General features: G+C 40.3%; 2 protein-coding genes across 3 annotated transcripts in view; one reads left to right on the top strand and one right to left on the bottom strand.

The window, feature by feature from the left end:
* The window catches only part of LOC144684798 (lysosomal membrane ascorbate-dependent ferrireductase CYB561A3-like), a 198,751-nt gene that overhangs the window by 20,218 nt on the left and 162,142 nt on the right, over positions 1 to 16,391 (top strand). The gene's annotated exons all lie outside the window — the stretch shown is intronic.
* Positions 1 to 16,391, bottom strand: part of LOC144684796 (cleavage and polyadenylation specificity factor subunit 6-like) — a 65,098-nt gene that overhangs the window by 13,889 nt on the left and 34,818 nt on the right. For both annotated transcript variants that reach the window (XM_078549028.1, XM_078549027.1), the window contains one exon: positions 2,701 to 3,235. In XM_078549028.1, coding sequence (XP_078405154.1) covers positions 2,701 to 3,235 — 535 coding nt within the window. The remainder of the gene's footprint in view (positions 1 to 2,700; positions 3,236 to 16,391) is intronic.

Genomic DNA, 16,391 nt, shown 5'->3' with positions numbered 1-16,391 from the left:
GTCTCTGATCTGTCGAGCGCATACTGGCGAGAAATCCAAGAAATTTAACAGCAAAACAAGTTCCTGTGGAACTGGGATGTGCTCACCATTTTCTTGTAAAGGCAAACGACTAGGTGCATCGGTGTTTGCGATTTGATTGCCAGACCTATGTACGAAAGTGTATTCGTATGCTGCCAGTATTAAAGTCCTATTGGTTTTTCTGTATCTTCTTTCTAAGTATCTTCTTCTTTCTAGTGCAGAGTTTAATCTCAGCCTTCTTTTTAATTTCACAATTGGTCAAGCTCACCTTGACTGAGCTCAGCGGTTGGGTCTCCCAAAATTTCATTATCTGTCTGCTTCTTGGACAATTCTGCGACTTTTGCTTCCAAAGGCTCTTTGGCTTCATTTAGCTTATTCTTCAGGTCTTCCGTCTCATTTTTGTACTTGTTTGCTGCCTCCTGGAAAATTGAGCATTTTGTGTCTTCTCTGCTAACTCATTCTTCAGTTTATTCAGAGAAGTGCTGAATTATTTCTGTTTCTCTTCATACTTTTCCAGTGGTACAAACTTTGACCTGAGGGAATATTGTAGTGTGTGAAGGTCTTTCAGCAGGTTTTCTTTTTCCCTTTGAAGGTTGCTCACCTCGTCTTGAACTCTGTCATCAAGCATGGTCTCTTCAAGTTCCTTCTGCTGTTCTTCCAGGTTTTGACTTAAGACAGCTTGTGTTTCTTCAGGTTGATGAGTCCTTACACACTCCTTTTTCAAAACAGGAACGCTTCCAGCTTCCTTTTGGAATCTCAGTAGCGACTCAACGTTGATTTCCCTTAGTCAATTTTGCCCTAGAAGGCTTGGGTCCTGCATCTCAATACCAACACTTGTCGATTGGCTTCCATAATGGACAGTTACTCTGCTTATGCCCTTGACTTGAATGTCTTCACGCGTGTATGTTTTTAGTTTGGCAGCTGTTTCTTTTAAACTTAATTGATGTTCACCATTATTCAGATATCTGAAGACATGTTCCCCAATTACTGTAGTGGAAGCTCCCGTGTCCACTTCCATTCTAACATTCTGCCATTTACTTTCACTGTGACAAATATTGGTTCTGTCTTTCCAGCTTTCGGATTAAACGAATAATTGTCTGAATTTGTTGTTTCAGGCTCTTCTACACTGTAAATTTCATTGAGTTTCTTCTTTTGTTTACAAGCTTGCTTGAATCTTTCCTTGCACTGCCTCATTATATGTCCATTTCTGTGGCATTAGTAGCATTTGATTTTTTTAAACTGCTAATTGTTAAAAGACTGCTGGTTTTCACCTCTATTGAAATTATTCTTTGATTTCGCTGCTAAGTTATTTTTCCTTATTCTTTGGCTAGCTGTTTCCCGCTTCTCGGCAGAGTCTTGCAATTTTGTGCCCTTTTTGGCTGGGGTTTCCCGCCCGATGTAGAGAACGTCACCATTTTGTGCAACCTGTACTGCTTTTGAATCTCTTACTGCGCTTTCCATGGCCAGTGCTATCTCTAGCATCTTCTTGAAATCCAGATTCACTTTGGACAATAACCTTTTCTGAATAGTGTCCTCATTCACACCACACACTAAACGATCTCTGAGCATGTCATTTAAAGATATACCAAACTCACAATGTTCCATTAGCTGCCTCAAATTTGCCACGTCGCATGCAATTGTCTCACCCGGGGCTCTATTCCTCAAATTAAACTTGAGCCTCTGCATCATTACTGAAGGCTTTGGTTGATAATGATCCTTCACAAGGTCCACCAATTCATGGACATTTTTTGAATCTGGGGCACTGAGTGCCATTAAACTTCAAATCAAACTGTAGGTTTTATTCCCACATGTACTTCAGAGGGTCACATGCTTCTTCTCTTCCCCCGTAATCTCGTTCATTTGAAAAAAGAACATGAGGCGTTCTATGTAATGAGACCAATCATCTGTGACTGGATCGAAAGGTTCAATTTTCCCAAATTACGGCATTTTGAGAGGGATTATCTTCTTCAATTCTAATGGAACTTTCTACTTACAATCACTGGGCGAGGTACAGTGTCAATTTCTTTTCAAATTGACTTCTTCTGTTCAATCCTGTTTTATCCTCATCGTCAGTTTGGTGGCCGAGTTGGTAGTATTGATAGAGTTGATCTGCAGACACTTCTTAGGCAGGAACATTAAGTTTATTTACAAGGTACTCAACAGCAACTACATGTGTGCTTTCAGCTCCAACTCTACCTCTACACTACCAACTACTGAGGTAGCCCGCGCTACTCTTCTATTGGTTACTAAAGATCATGTGATCTTCCTTAACAAACATTATTCTTAAAGGTACATTATGCACGAAATAAAATCATAATTACTACATTTGTTAAACAACAACAGGAGCTTGTTATATGCATATCTCATCAATCCCCAAAATTAGTTTTACAGCTTACTCCTCAGAGCTCACATTGTGCCACAGCCAAGCCCAATCTTGTCCTCACCCAACATTCAAACGACCCAATAAGTGTCAATGGACGGGAATCAGAACACTTGCTGATCATTCCCTTCAATTGCAATTGTAATGATCAAGTAAATCAGCATAGAAGAGTGCAAACCTGGGTTCTCCTCTGTCTATACAGTTCAGTGCTATCTCCAGTTACTCACTGAGCTAGAAAAATAGCTAAAAACATAAAATAATGTAGCTCAACTGGACAGATCTCAATAACGCTCTATTCCTACCTTCCCCGTTTGAATTCCTCTCTGTTGTACTGAGATGGTGACGGTCTTCCATAGGCATCCGTTGGCGGTGGTGGAAGTCCTCTATTATCAACTGGTGGAGGCAAGCCGGCATTTGGGGGTATAAAGAAGGCTGGGTTAATGTGGGGTGCAGGTGGAACAGCACCAGGAGGTGGCACAACCAAGTGGGGAGGGAGTCCTGGTGGCAACGGAGGTACAATTGATCCTGGAGGGCCAGGTCGGGCTAAGAATGCACCTGGTGGGGGCAGTGGCCCTGGCTGCACCTGAAGTGGTGGTCCATATCCAGAGTTGAGAGCAAGTGACATTGGAGGAGGCAGAAGACCTGGAGGTGGAATTCCATGTGGAATTTCACCATATGGAGGCCGACCAGGCATCTGAAAGGAAGGTGGTAACTTATCCCTCCTGGGAGGTGCTACTGCATTTTCAGCTGGTGATGGCCCTCTCCGTGGCAATGGGGAATCTCGATGGTCTGGAGAATTCACCGAGTCATGTGATTGGCTTCTCTGAGGATTCTGTCCTGTGGAAACATTTACAGAGCAATGTTAGCCATTAAATTATGAGCAAGTACTAATTTGGTAAATATGTTCCCAAAAATGAGGCCAATCGCACACTGGAAAATAAGAAATTTCAACTTGAAGAGCAATGCCGATCTTTCATTTTCAAAACAGCACTGCCTGCTGGCCCAACACTGCTTTTCCTCATGGTTTGAGACTTGGTGCCAAATTGAAACGAGCTGTACAGACTGTAGGGTACATCTCATATTATTAGCTCTGGGATCAGGGTACAGATTCCCCAAAAACTCAAATTTCAACTTGCATCAGACTGAGCAAACATCTATCGCCTCAGTCTTGGCTGGGTGCAAGATCCAAGCACAGATGGAAGAATAGAAATTAAGCCTCTGTTCCTATTTTCTCAATAAAACATCTTGAGGAGTGAAATTTCCCATAAGGAAAAATGGGACAATGCCTGCTTTTCTGTGTATTTAATGACCCACAAACAAAATCACTTCAATTCAGAGCTACATTTTCCTGCAATTTCTTAACTGTCATTTTAATTTAGAAGGCATTATTTTTCTTTCTTCCACAAAGATGAATTTCACCCTACAAGTGTGGTTGAAGAGTTGTGTTTGTTTCCAGAAGTCCTGACTCCAGAATCCACTTGGACCAGGATTTTAAAAAATTTCAGTGATAAAAATAGAAAATGCTGGAATGTGCAGTCATCCTTGGTAATCTTTATTTCCACTGCCTGAAGTTATCCATTGTTCTACCAGGTAAACCTGAGAGAACCTGCTTTCTATTTGTTTTTTTATCACATGTCAGCAAGGCTACTGGCTCTCAGTTTTCATGGAAAATTAACAAAATTTGAGAATGCATTTCAAAAGACACTGACAAAAATCTATGCAATAAAACAAAATCTGACCTGCCCAGTTACCATAAACCAGTGTAGCTGAGAATCAATAATTCATAGTACAGTAGAACATTAGTAAGAACTTTTGACTGCACTGTTACTTCAACGTTAAACTGTAATGAGACCTGTCCAAAATGGCAAGTGCTTTGTGTGATTATATATGAAGTACAATGTGTAGCAAGAATGGAGAGAATCTATAATTAAGGACAAAGTGACTTTACACAAAGAAATATGAGATAGGAAATAGAGGACCAACATGGATTTGTAATGCAAAAACAGAATTACCTGGAAAAACTCAACAGGTCTGGCAGCATCGGTGGAGAAGAAAAGAGTCGACGTTTCGAGTCCACATGACCCTTCAACAGAACTGAGTATAGTTAGGAGAGGGGTGAAATATAAGCTGGTTTAAGGTGGGGGGCGGGGGGAGAGAAGTTGAGGGTGGGGTGGTTGTAGGGACAAGCAAGCAGTGAAAGGAGCAGATAATCAAAAGATGTCACAGACAAAAGGATCAAAGAGGTGTTGAAGGTGGTGATATTATCTAAGAAAATGTGCTAATTAAGAATGGATGGCAGGACACTCAAGGTACAGCTCTAGTGGGGGTGGGGTGGAAAGACTGACAAGGTATTAGTTGTAGATTTAAAAATAATGGAAATAGGTGGGAAAAGAAAAATCTATATAAATTATTGAAAAAAACAAAAGGGAGGGGGAAGAAACGGGGTGGGGATGGGGGGAGGGAGTTTAAGATCTAAAGTTGTTGAATTCAATATTCAGCCCGGAAGGCTGTAAAGTGCCTAGTCGGAAGATGAGGTGCTGTTCCTCCAGTTTGCGTTGGGCTTCACTGGAACAATGCAGCAAGCCAAGGACAGACATGTGGGCAAGAGAGCAGGGTGGAGTGTTAAAATGGCAAGCGACAGGGAGGTTTGGGTCTTTCTTGCGGACAGACCGCAGGTGTTCTGCAAAGCGGTCGCCCAGTTTGCGTTTGGTCTCTCCAATGTAGAGGAGACCGCATTGGGAGCAACGAATGCAGTAGACTAAGTTAGGGGAAATGCAAGTGAAATGCTGCTTCACTTGAAAGGAGTGTTTGGGCCCTTGGACGGTGAGGAGAGAGGAAGTGAAGGGGCAGGTTTTGCATCTTCTGTGTGGGCATGGGGAGGTGCCATAGGAGGGGGTTGAGGAGTAGGGGGTGATGGAGGAGTGGACCAGGGTGTCCCGGAGGGAACGATCCCTACGGAATGCCGCCAGGGGGGGTGAAGGGAAGATGTGTTTGGTGGTGGCATCATGCTGGAGTTGGCGGAAATGGCGGAGGATGATCCTTTGAATGCGGAGGCTGGTGGGGTGATAAGTGAGGACAAGGGGGACCCTATCATGTTTCTGGGAGGGAGGAGAAGGCGTGAGGGCGGATGTGCGGGAGATGGGCCAGACACGGTTGAGGGCCCTGTCAACCACCGTGGGTGGAAAATCTCGGTTAAGGAAGAAGGAGGACATGTCAGAGGAACTGTTTTTGAAGGTAGCGTCATCAGAACAGATGCGACGGAGGCGAAGGAACTGAGAGAATGGGATGGAGTCCTTACAGGAAGCGGGGTGTGAGGAGCTGTAGTCGAGGTAGCTGTGGGAGTCGGTAGGCTTGTAATGGATATTGGTGGACAGTCTATCATCAGAAATTGAGACAGAGAGGTCAAGGAAGGGAAGGGAAGATTTGTAATGGTCATGTCTAATGAACTTATTTAATTTTTTGAGGAAGTAACTAAAGTAATGTACTGGGGAAAATCTATTGCTCTAGCTTAGATGGAATCCAGAGGCATTTGAAAAGGTTCCACTTAAGAGGCTTTTAGCTAAAAGTAAAGCTCATGGAATTGAAGGCAAATTATTGACCTGGTTAAGGGATAGGTTAGGTGATAGAAGATATAAGAAGGGATATTGTATATGTATTGAAATTGGAAGCAAGTGACATGATATTCCACAGAATCTGTGTTGAGATCACAACTATTGACTAGATTTATTAATGATTTAGAAACATAAGAGTGTACATCCAGGTTTGCTGGTGACACAAAGATAGGTGACATAATAAGCACTATAGATGAGAGCATAAAATTACAGAGATATTGATCTGACTGACTTGAGTGGGGAAAAACATCGCAGATAGATTTCAATGCAGGCAAGTGTGAGGTGACCCACTTTGGACCAAAAATGGATAGATCTGAGTATTTTTGAAATGGTGAAAAGCTAGGAACAGTGGAGGTCCAAATAGATTTATGGATCAACGTGCACAGGTCACTAAGGTGCATTAGAAACAAAAAAGGCAAAGGCCTAATGGAAAATTAGCCTTTATATCTAGAGGACTAGAATATATAGGAGGGGAAGTTTTACTACAGCTGCAGGAAGGTCTGGGTAGGCCACATCTGGAGTACCTTGTACAGTTCTGGGCATTGCACCTGCGAAAGGTTATATTGCCCTGTAATACAGGTTCACCAGAATATTATTAAGGCTCCAAGTGTTAAATTATGAGATTATATAAATTAGGCTTGTATTGCTTGAAATATAGACGGTTAAGGGATATTTGATTGAGGTTTAAGGATTTTTGAAAGGAATTGATGGTGACAATAGAAACTTTTTCCACTGACAGGTGGGTCTGGGATGAGGACATAACCTTAAAATCATATTCAGGACATTCAGGAGTTCATACAAAGTTAGTTCTTCACATAAAGGATCATAGAAGTGTGGAACTTTTTCCCACAAAAAAAGTAGATACTAGCTCAATTAATAATTTTAAAGCTGTGATTAATTGATTTTTGCCAGCCAAGGGTATTAAAGGATCATGCAGCCAAAGCATGTGGATGCAGTTAGGATACAGATCAGCCGTGATCTCACTGAATGATGTAACAGACTTGAGGCCTACTCCTTTTCCTATGTTCCTAAGAGACCTTTCAAAATAAAATTATTCTTGAAAAGTAACCTAAATATTTCCTGTCTGGCAGAACAATCCTTACTTTGATAGTTTTGCTCATAGTGCAGTACACTACCAATGTTGAAAAGAGTGGTGATGCAAAGCTTGGATTTTACAACTTCATAAACTATGATGAAGTGAAGAATGAGGGAGTTAAGCAGTTCCAGTTTTGAGGTCCTGGTCAACTAAGTCAGGATAGGCTACTGTGCAATGACTCAGAGTTAAACCCCAATTTCTCTCCACTCTTATCACAGCTGTAACTGCTTGTCACTCTTAGACAAGTAGGACTGTTTCAGAAACTTTCAAACTCACCCATCAACCAGAAGACTTAATAGGGGAAGAATGAGCAGTTAATGTCCTTTCTCCTTCTTCCCCAACCTCCAAGGAGGTAGAAAGGTCAGCTCTCATAATGTACATTCAACGGCCTGATCAAGCACGACCAACATTTTAGCTCAGATGAGACGCTAGAGAGCAACTTCACTGACATCCAAGAAAGAAAATCCTGCAGATTGATATTCAGGACCAACCAAGAGAGAATGCACCAACTTTTATGAAAATTAATATTGGCCAAGCACGCAGCAGCACTCAACTAGAGTTATGCTGCAAGGGAAGAAATAAATTTTAAATTTTTTTCTACTTCATTACTGTTGACCTCTCAATGAGAGTTCAGATGTTGTAACAGTCAATTCTCAGCTTCTTTACCAAACTACCATTGTTGTTTATAAAGCATTATCAGCATGTGTAAATTTAGTGGAGCAGAAGCCCTGGCTAATGAAAGGCTGAAATGATGGCTCCAATGGGTGGAAAATTACCATTGCAAGAGCTGAAAAATATTTTATGTTTTTAAGTATAGTTTTCATTTAAAACATCCATACAAAGGCATAATTTTTGAATAAGTACATGAGGATAAAATTCTAGGGCCTTACCCTATCATAGAGACAGAGCAGCACAGAAGGCCTGAATTTCACACAATGCAACAGCAACTTGCACTTATTTTGCACCTTTAAAGTAGTTAAGAAGTCCCACTGTGCCTCACATGAGCATTATCAGACAAAATTTGACATCAACTCACATAAGAAGTTATTAGGACAGGTGATCAAAAGCTTGGTCAAAGTAGTAGGTTTTAAGGAGAGCTAGTATGTGATGCACAAATGCTGGAGAAATTGAATCAATTAGAAGAGATTTGATTGGTCTGTAAAAATGTTAATCTTTACCATCAATATTGTGAGCTGCTAGGATTAAAATGTCTACCAGCTACCAATGTTCCCTCGAATGTTTCTTTGGGCAACCTGTTTATTACACTGCATGAGACATTGAAGATAGCTGCATAGCTGTGCACCTACGCAGCTTAGAGGGAACATTACTAACCACAGAGCAGCAACAAACAGAAAATTTCTTCCAGTTACTTGTCATAACTCAATTTATAACAACACTAAACAAAGGTTAACGGTTAGAAAATTCCTACAACAGGGGATGGGGTACATGTGGAATAGACTGCCTGAGAAGTTAATTCATGTCTAAATTCATTTCCGTTGAGAAGCAGCATTGAAGATTTTAGTAGTAGAAAAAACTTAGTGTTCCTTAATGTAGGGAATCAATGGAAGGTGGCGGTAGAATAATCATATTAGGAAACTGAAGAGGCCACGCTTGATGGGTTAAATGTTCTTTTCTCATTCCAGATTTTATATTCTAATGAATATAAACCACAAAAAAGTTCAATACAACAAAACCAGTATAGTTTTAAAGTATAAAGTTTTATATGAAAATATGACATTTCATGATAAAGCAATATTAAACAAAGCTGAATCACTATTTGCTTCCTACTACTGAGCCCTTATTAATGATGAATGCCAACACAAGAGATTCATGTATGCAACTAATACAAGCAACAGCATGAACACTGAGCAAAATTTCAGGCTGTAAGCTGCAGTGTTGAGACTTACAAAAAGTGTTTCTGAATTTAACTCCATCCTACAGATCCCTCCAAGTCACAAACCTCCATATCCTACTGAAGGATGTGTAGGCAGTCTAGTACCACTGACACCAGGAGTGACCATTACTAAATGATACTGTCCTGTGGGAATGGACACCCTCAATCATTACATTGTTAAAGTTGGGCCAAGACATGTGTGCTGGACTGAATTTGCTTGCTAAGTAGCATCATGTCACTACATTAAGAATTGTTTCCATTAGATTTCGGCATCGTACATGGGTGCTCCACCTGGAGACTGCTCCTCTCACTATTTGCTTCAAGGCACCATCATGTACGCATTGCAATTTGTACAGAAAATGTAAATGGAAAGGGGCAGGGTTATAAAATATAGAGGATGCTGGAAGGCGAAGTGGGATTATCCATTGATGATCTTTTCCTGTTGCTAAAATTTCCTACAAAAATTCAGACCATATCAAGCAGCACAAGTGGCAGAAAAGAGGGAGAATGAGTTATCTCATGTTGCAGTGTTTACCTCCCCCATTTCAGATTACATCCAAGCCAGCACTTCTACTTATACTACATACTGTTTAATTTTCAACTATATACAGTTAATAATGCTGGGGTGATTGTAGATCGAGACCACGTGACACTGAAATTACAATGATTGCAAATTCACTGACACCAAGACAGATCTGAGAGAAGACCAAAAGCTCAGTTAAAGAGATAGGATTTTTTGGTTAAAAAAAAGTTTTCAATGGTGGGTATACAAGTAGCAGGAGAGAAAAACTGGAAAGGGGTTTAGGAAAATTCCAAAGTGAAACAGCTTTGCCATCACTGATGAAGCATACAGGGGATGGAGGGATGAGGCATGGGTTTGATAACCCCTAATTAACAGTTTCAATCCTACTGCTGTGGAGGGAGGGAATATTTGAGCAGAGGTCAGCCACTGTCCCACAATCAGAGAAATAAACATTGGTGGCGGGTATATTGTCAGCCTGCTCTTGGAGCATCTTTGTGACTAATTTAGAACACCTGCCCAAATTGGATTAAAAATGCGTGAACCAAGATATAAGATTATAAAATGAAAGGTGGGGGAGTGGTAGCAAAGGAAAAAAATCTTCATTTACATCATCTGATTTAAACACTGATGAACAGCACACCACTAACCCCACCCACCATCTAGTAATAATCTGGGTCAAATTTCTCACTCAATCTATAGTTCAGTAAATTAAGTTAAAAACTTACAAGAAGAAAAAAATGCACTGTAAAATTATTCACAATGTGCTAACATATTACTATTTTGCCAATATTATTATTCACTTATCTTACTATTTTATTATCTTATCCTTCCCTTCAATTTTTAAAATCCCTCCCTCATACACAAAAAACAGAAGCATAATTATGGAGGTGAGTCAAGGATTTTTGCGTAAAATTATTGGACCTCTCTTAGGAGATTCAATGTTATTACTAGGCTTGATGAACCGGCAAACCTTTCAGACTTGGTAAACCACCTGCTCAAAATGGATGTAATATATTTTTGTGTTGAACCTAGCTTGAAAACAACAGCAAATTTTCCAAACAATTTGTTCCCAAATTCAACCATTTTCTGCAACTCAGTTCTTTCAATGCGGAATTGAAAACAGGAGGAATTAGTTACCACAATTGCAGACATGCATACTGCGGATTTGGATTTATACTTAAAACAAGTAGCACTTTCATTGCAACACATCTGTCACCCCAATTAACTGAACTGGGGCAATAGAACTTCACTGTAAACTCAAATTCTGCTATAAACTAAACCAAGGAAAACCAACTGGACATATAAGCCATTTTTAAAAAAATGTCATGTGTACTTAATATTATACCCCGCACCCCCCCCTCCAACCAATAAAATGAAGTTAGAAGAAACGAAAGAGTAATCAGCTGTTTCTTTTTCGTCCCACCACAACAGAATAAATCTCATTTGTTTTATAGGGCTCCCTTAGTGCATAGTGGGAGAAGACACTATTCAAAATGGTACAAAGCTGTATAGACCAAAAAGTCCCTTGCTTAATTCTTGGTCTGCATTGATTTAGTAAAGCTTAGCCAAGGCATGTGTAAGGTTAAAGCAATTAGTACTAGTGCCATGGGATTAAAAAGGGTGCAGTGTGGCAGGAGATGGGCTCAGGGAAATCAGCCAGGATTCCTGCTACTGACGACTATCCAGTGACTCTAACTGGAAAGTGAGTAGGTGTGTGCTCACATCTGCATGAATATCCAGTGAAAATAGGATCATGCCCCACTGTGAAGACTTACACAGCGGAAAAGCTGCCGATACTCACCATAAAGATACTCACAAGAAGAGGTACTTGAGGGCAGCCCCAAAGAGAGTCAGCACTTTCATGAAGGGCAGGGAAAGCTGACAAAACAAAGGACTCTGTTGTGAAGGTAGGTTGTTAGCTTTGAAATATTTTTTTCAATAATCCATGTCTTCAGTTAAAATGTTCTATTTAATAACTTGGGTTTTATACTGAAGCTATTTCTGATGTGAATACTGAAAGAGTGAATACTGAAAGGGTATACCATTTTAAGTCACAAGGAAATATAGATACTTATTAAAACCGAGGAGAGGTGTGACTTGAATTGCAATATCCAGAAATTTACAGGTACAGAATCTGGTTTCAATGGGTATTTTTACTTCATTTTATTTCAATTTATTTTTCAAAACATATGATTCAATTTTCCCTCACTATAATATCAAAAGAGAGCATAATTAGTCTTCTTCGCCCATTTGATTCCTTTGTCTCTTCTATTCCCACATCTCTTTTAGTTCTCATTTGTCTGCCTTCTTTGTGGCGGTTTGCGATTCATAATGCAAATTTGATTTATTTTAAGTTTGAAACCGGAGGGTGAGATTTTAACTGATTCAAGACCCAACAACTTGCATAGTTAAAATCAAGGCCCAAGTTCTTAAACCAGAAGATGGCTTGCCAGAATTTTGGTTCTACTGGAAGTGCAAACTTTACAAAACCATACTGATAATGGTATGAAGGTCCTCTGAGCCTGGCTGCATATCCCAAGTGGCCAAACTTTCTACCACACCAGGTTTCATTTCCTTCTGTAGCTCTCCTTTCCTTTCACCAATCTTTTCCAGTCTTCCTCAGGTTATGAGCGTAGGAACAACATGTAACCCCAGCCACTATAAACTCACACCAAACTCAGCACAATTTGTTGCATTTTATTTAAATGAAATCGTAGATCAGTTTTCACACACCTGCACACCAATTTAAAACAAACCAATATATTAACTCACCCTGTCACACTCCTTTAAGATAAATGAAGTACTTGGAAGTGCTGTCCCCTTGTCCAATCTTGACTGCCATTTTGCAAGCGTATTTTCATACCTATTAACTATTCCAAGGTCTGACCAAGACTTTAATAGTGCTTCCCTATCTGGTGACTCGTCCAACATCTTTTCATGCTCCTGGGCAAGTTACAAGAAAAAGCTTCAAATATGACAGGCAGTCCCTCACTCATCTCAAGCCTCTAATCTGTCTCAAAATTTATCTTTATCTTATTGATAGTACTATAGCTATTACAACTGTCTTTTTTTGCCTTCTTCCTTGCAAACTACAAATACGCCAACCTTAATGGCATTTCTCCCCCCGCTTCCTTTGTGCTGAAATTAATATTTAATTGTGCTGTATACAATTTTACATCATTATTTCCTAAGACTTCAAAACTTACCTCAAACAGACTTTTCAAACCCAAGCTTGGCAACCCAAGATTGAACATCAGTAAGAACTGGAAAATTAATTATGGGAAGTGGACAAGGGCATGGTTGAAAAGGTAAGTTTTGAGGAAGCTAGTGAAAATGGATAGAGATGTAGCTAGATAAAAGAGATTTATTGACAATTCTAGAGTTTAAAGGCATGGTAGCTGAAAGCTGTGCCACACATTATGAAGCAGAGGGCACTGGGTGGCAAAGAGGGCTGAAGATAGTAGAAGTGGGGTGCAGCAATGCTATAAATTTGTAAATGAGGACAAGGATTTTCTGAATGTGCTAGAGATGGGGTGCCAATGGAAATCACATGGAGAAAGTTGAGAGATAAATAAGGCAATTTATTTCCCAATACAGTACATAATAGAATATAGGCAGCAAAACATGGATCAGTTGAAGTTAGTCTATAGTGAAACTCAGGAAGCCAGCATTAGAGAAACCAGCCCTGGAAGTGATGATGGCATTGAATGAGCAATTCAACAATGGTGACAAAATGAGGCGGGTCAGAAGGTGGTGCTATGTGGGTGGAACTGCTCACTCTTGGTATTGGACCAGATGTAGGAGTTTGAAGTTCAGCTCAGAGTCAAAGAGGACACTGAAAAAGCCCATCATTAGATTCAACCTGAGAAAACATTGGGATGGGAGAAGGAATTGAAGGCTTAGGACCAATGTTTCTGTTGGGAGCCAAACAGGACACTTACACTCAAAGTAACAGTGGCTTATCCATGATGTAATGTTGTCAGATAGCACCACAACAATCATGGAAGCAATGGTGATGGTGAAGAGATAAGGCTGGGTATTGTTGGTGTATACAGGGAAATTGATTTGATGTTTAAGGTAAGAGCAGGGTGGTCTAGACTCCTGTCACCTTCTATCTGATTTATCTCATCTCTAATTTAACTTTAGATACCTACACTCTAACCCTTGGATATCATTGCTGAGACAGGTCATCTCAGTCAAGACAGCCACAGGGTTGTAATACTTCTGGGTTAGTGAGAGGATAATTGAGTCAAGATTCTACACTATGTCGCTGTCTCGCAACTTTTGTTGGAAAGTGCATGCATAGCTGTCAGGACAGATTTAGGTTCAAGTGTGATGCACGATTGGCAGGTATGGGGGCTTGTATACCACCCAAGAGAACTTGATTCATACATCAAAAACTGCCAGCATCTTGGAATTGTATCCCGGCATAAGTCAGTGCATTTGGGAGGGCAGGAAAATAGCAGTCATTTTGTATCCATGTCAGCACAGCACAAAAATTTATTTCATGAGGCCAAAATCTACTATTTAAAAATTTAGTAATCACAACATTGAAGTTTGTTAATAGGAAACAAAATTGGGCAAAGCTTTGATTTAAATGCTGATTGTTGTGTCCGAAAGGACGGATTGTGAAAATTTCAATATAAAAGTTAAAGTATACAGATTTACAATCCCCATGAGTTCCACCAGATCTGGCTATGGTACCCAGGGGACAACAGTGATACCCATTTATCAAACTGACAAATTTCTGTTCTCCACCAAGGTCAGATTCATATGTTACTGGTCACTTTCATTCAAAAGAGCTAACATTCACTGAACTTTTATTTCTTCTTGTATCATGATGTTGGATTACTGATGAGGATAAAGGATGTCTGGCAGACAACCATAATAACCTTCCTACTCTATATGGTTTATTCATTTTTGAAACTCTTTATGGTCTGATATATCACATTGCTGAGAATCAAGAGATTGTGAATAAAAATATTTGAAGTAGGTCACTCAATGGCTACAAGGGTAAACACACCATGTGGTATCGCAGAGAAAAGTTCCAGGTTCAATTCCAGATTTGAGCTTGGCTGATTTATTGCAGCCCATTGAAGCAGTGGGGGAATTACGGTATCTCTGTTAATCACAATCCAGTGAGGCCTGCCATAAATGCATATGTGGACATCAGCTGAGGGCAGGCTCAGTTGCGATGCTTTCCAGACATCCAATGTCTTGGGTCCAACAAGAGGATCCAATCTGGTTCCCAAATTCATCAAACCTGTTCATAATCAGTTTCTGTATTTAAGCAGGTACAGTAGCATAATGGTTGTGTTACTGGACTAATAGATGCTTGGACAAATGATCGAGAGGCATGAGTTTAAATTCCAGCAAGACAGCTGGGAGAATTTAAATCCAGTTAATTAAATAGATCTGAAATAAAAAGCTAGTATCAGAAATGGTGACCATGGAGCTACTAGACTGCCATAAAAATCATCTGGTTCTCTCATCTTTCCTTTAGGGAAGGAAATCTGTTGTCCTTACCTGAACTGGCCTGTATGAGATTCCAGACCCATGTGATTGACACTTAAATGAAATGGTCTAGCAAGCCATTCAGTTATGCCAAACTGCAACGAAAAGCTACTGTCAGCCTAAGATCACAAACTGCTGTGGATCAAGAGTGCAGCTCACTACCACCTTGAGGGCAATTAGGGATGGGCAAAGTCGCTGGCCTTGCGGGCGACACCTGTATTTATTAAAACATTGCATGTTATTTCTGTTGCTGTGCACTAATAAAACAAGTGTCTTGAAAGGATAGAACTACTTTTCACTGGGAAGCTGTCAGTATCATTGGAAAGTGAGAGCAGGGGTCCCTGAAGATTTATCTGAATTTCTAGGCAATTCCCCAATTAGTAATCCAGAGGTCCAGGCTAATGCTCTGGGGACATGGGTTTGAACCCCACCACAGCAGCTGGTGAAAATTAAATTCAATTAATAAATCAGTTCATAGCACCCTCGCCTTTGAATCAGAGGGTTGTGGGTTCATGTCCCACTCCCGGAAACCAAGAACTGTGATTGTACTCGAAAAGAGTTGCAATCTGTGACTGTTGATAACTCGAAAGAGTATCATTTAAAGCTAGTCTCAGTAATGGTAACCATGCTATCATTGGATAATTGTAAAAACTCATCTGGTTCACTATGTCCTTTAGGGAAGGAAATCTGTGATCCTTATCCAGTCTGGCCTACATGCGACTCTAGACCGACAGCAATGTGGTCGACTCTTGACTGCCCTCAAGGGCAATTAGAGATGGGCAACAAATGCTGGCTTTGCCAGTGACATCCATATCCCACGAGAATAAAAAAAACAGAAAACATTGAAAACCTCAGGCCTAGGCTGTAATGTTATTCAACAGTCACTTGGGTGAGATGCCAGAATGCTATTATGTCCATGGAACTCTGTCATTATGAGTGAGTTCCTTCCAAGTTTACGGTGGTGGGAAATAACAAAACAGTAAAACCAACAAAAGTCAATTTTTCAAGCAATAACTAACCATCAGGTTGGTAGGTTTTTAAAGAAGAGCCCTTTTTAACTGTATGGATTCTGCACTTATGGTAGTTCAGAACATTCTTGGGTCACAGACACACTGTTCTTCCATTTACTATGAGTTTGCAAATATTTCCTTCCTCCTCCCAAACTCCTTAATTTAACAGCTGTCACATATTGTCCGAAAACAAGCTACTGGAATGAAATTAGGCTTGATTGGTTGAGGATTTCAACCCAGGTAGTATTATAATAATGGCTGTGCAATTTACCCAAGTCATATAGACCAGAAGAGTCCCAGGTCCATCAAACTCTGTCTGAGTCACCTGAACTCATGGGCTGCAAT

Source organism: Cetorhinus maximus, chromosome 9, assembly GCF_964194155.1.
Source record: "Cetorhinus maximus chromosome 9, sCetMax3.hap1.1, whole genome shotgun sequence".
NCBI lineage: Eukaryota > Metazoa > Chordata > Chondrichthyes > Lamniformes > Cetorhinidae > Cetorhinus > Cetorhinus maximus.
The sequence above is the reverse complement of the archived record's forward strand: the minus strand, read 5'-3'. Positions and strand labels throughout refer to the sequence as shown.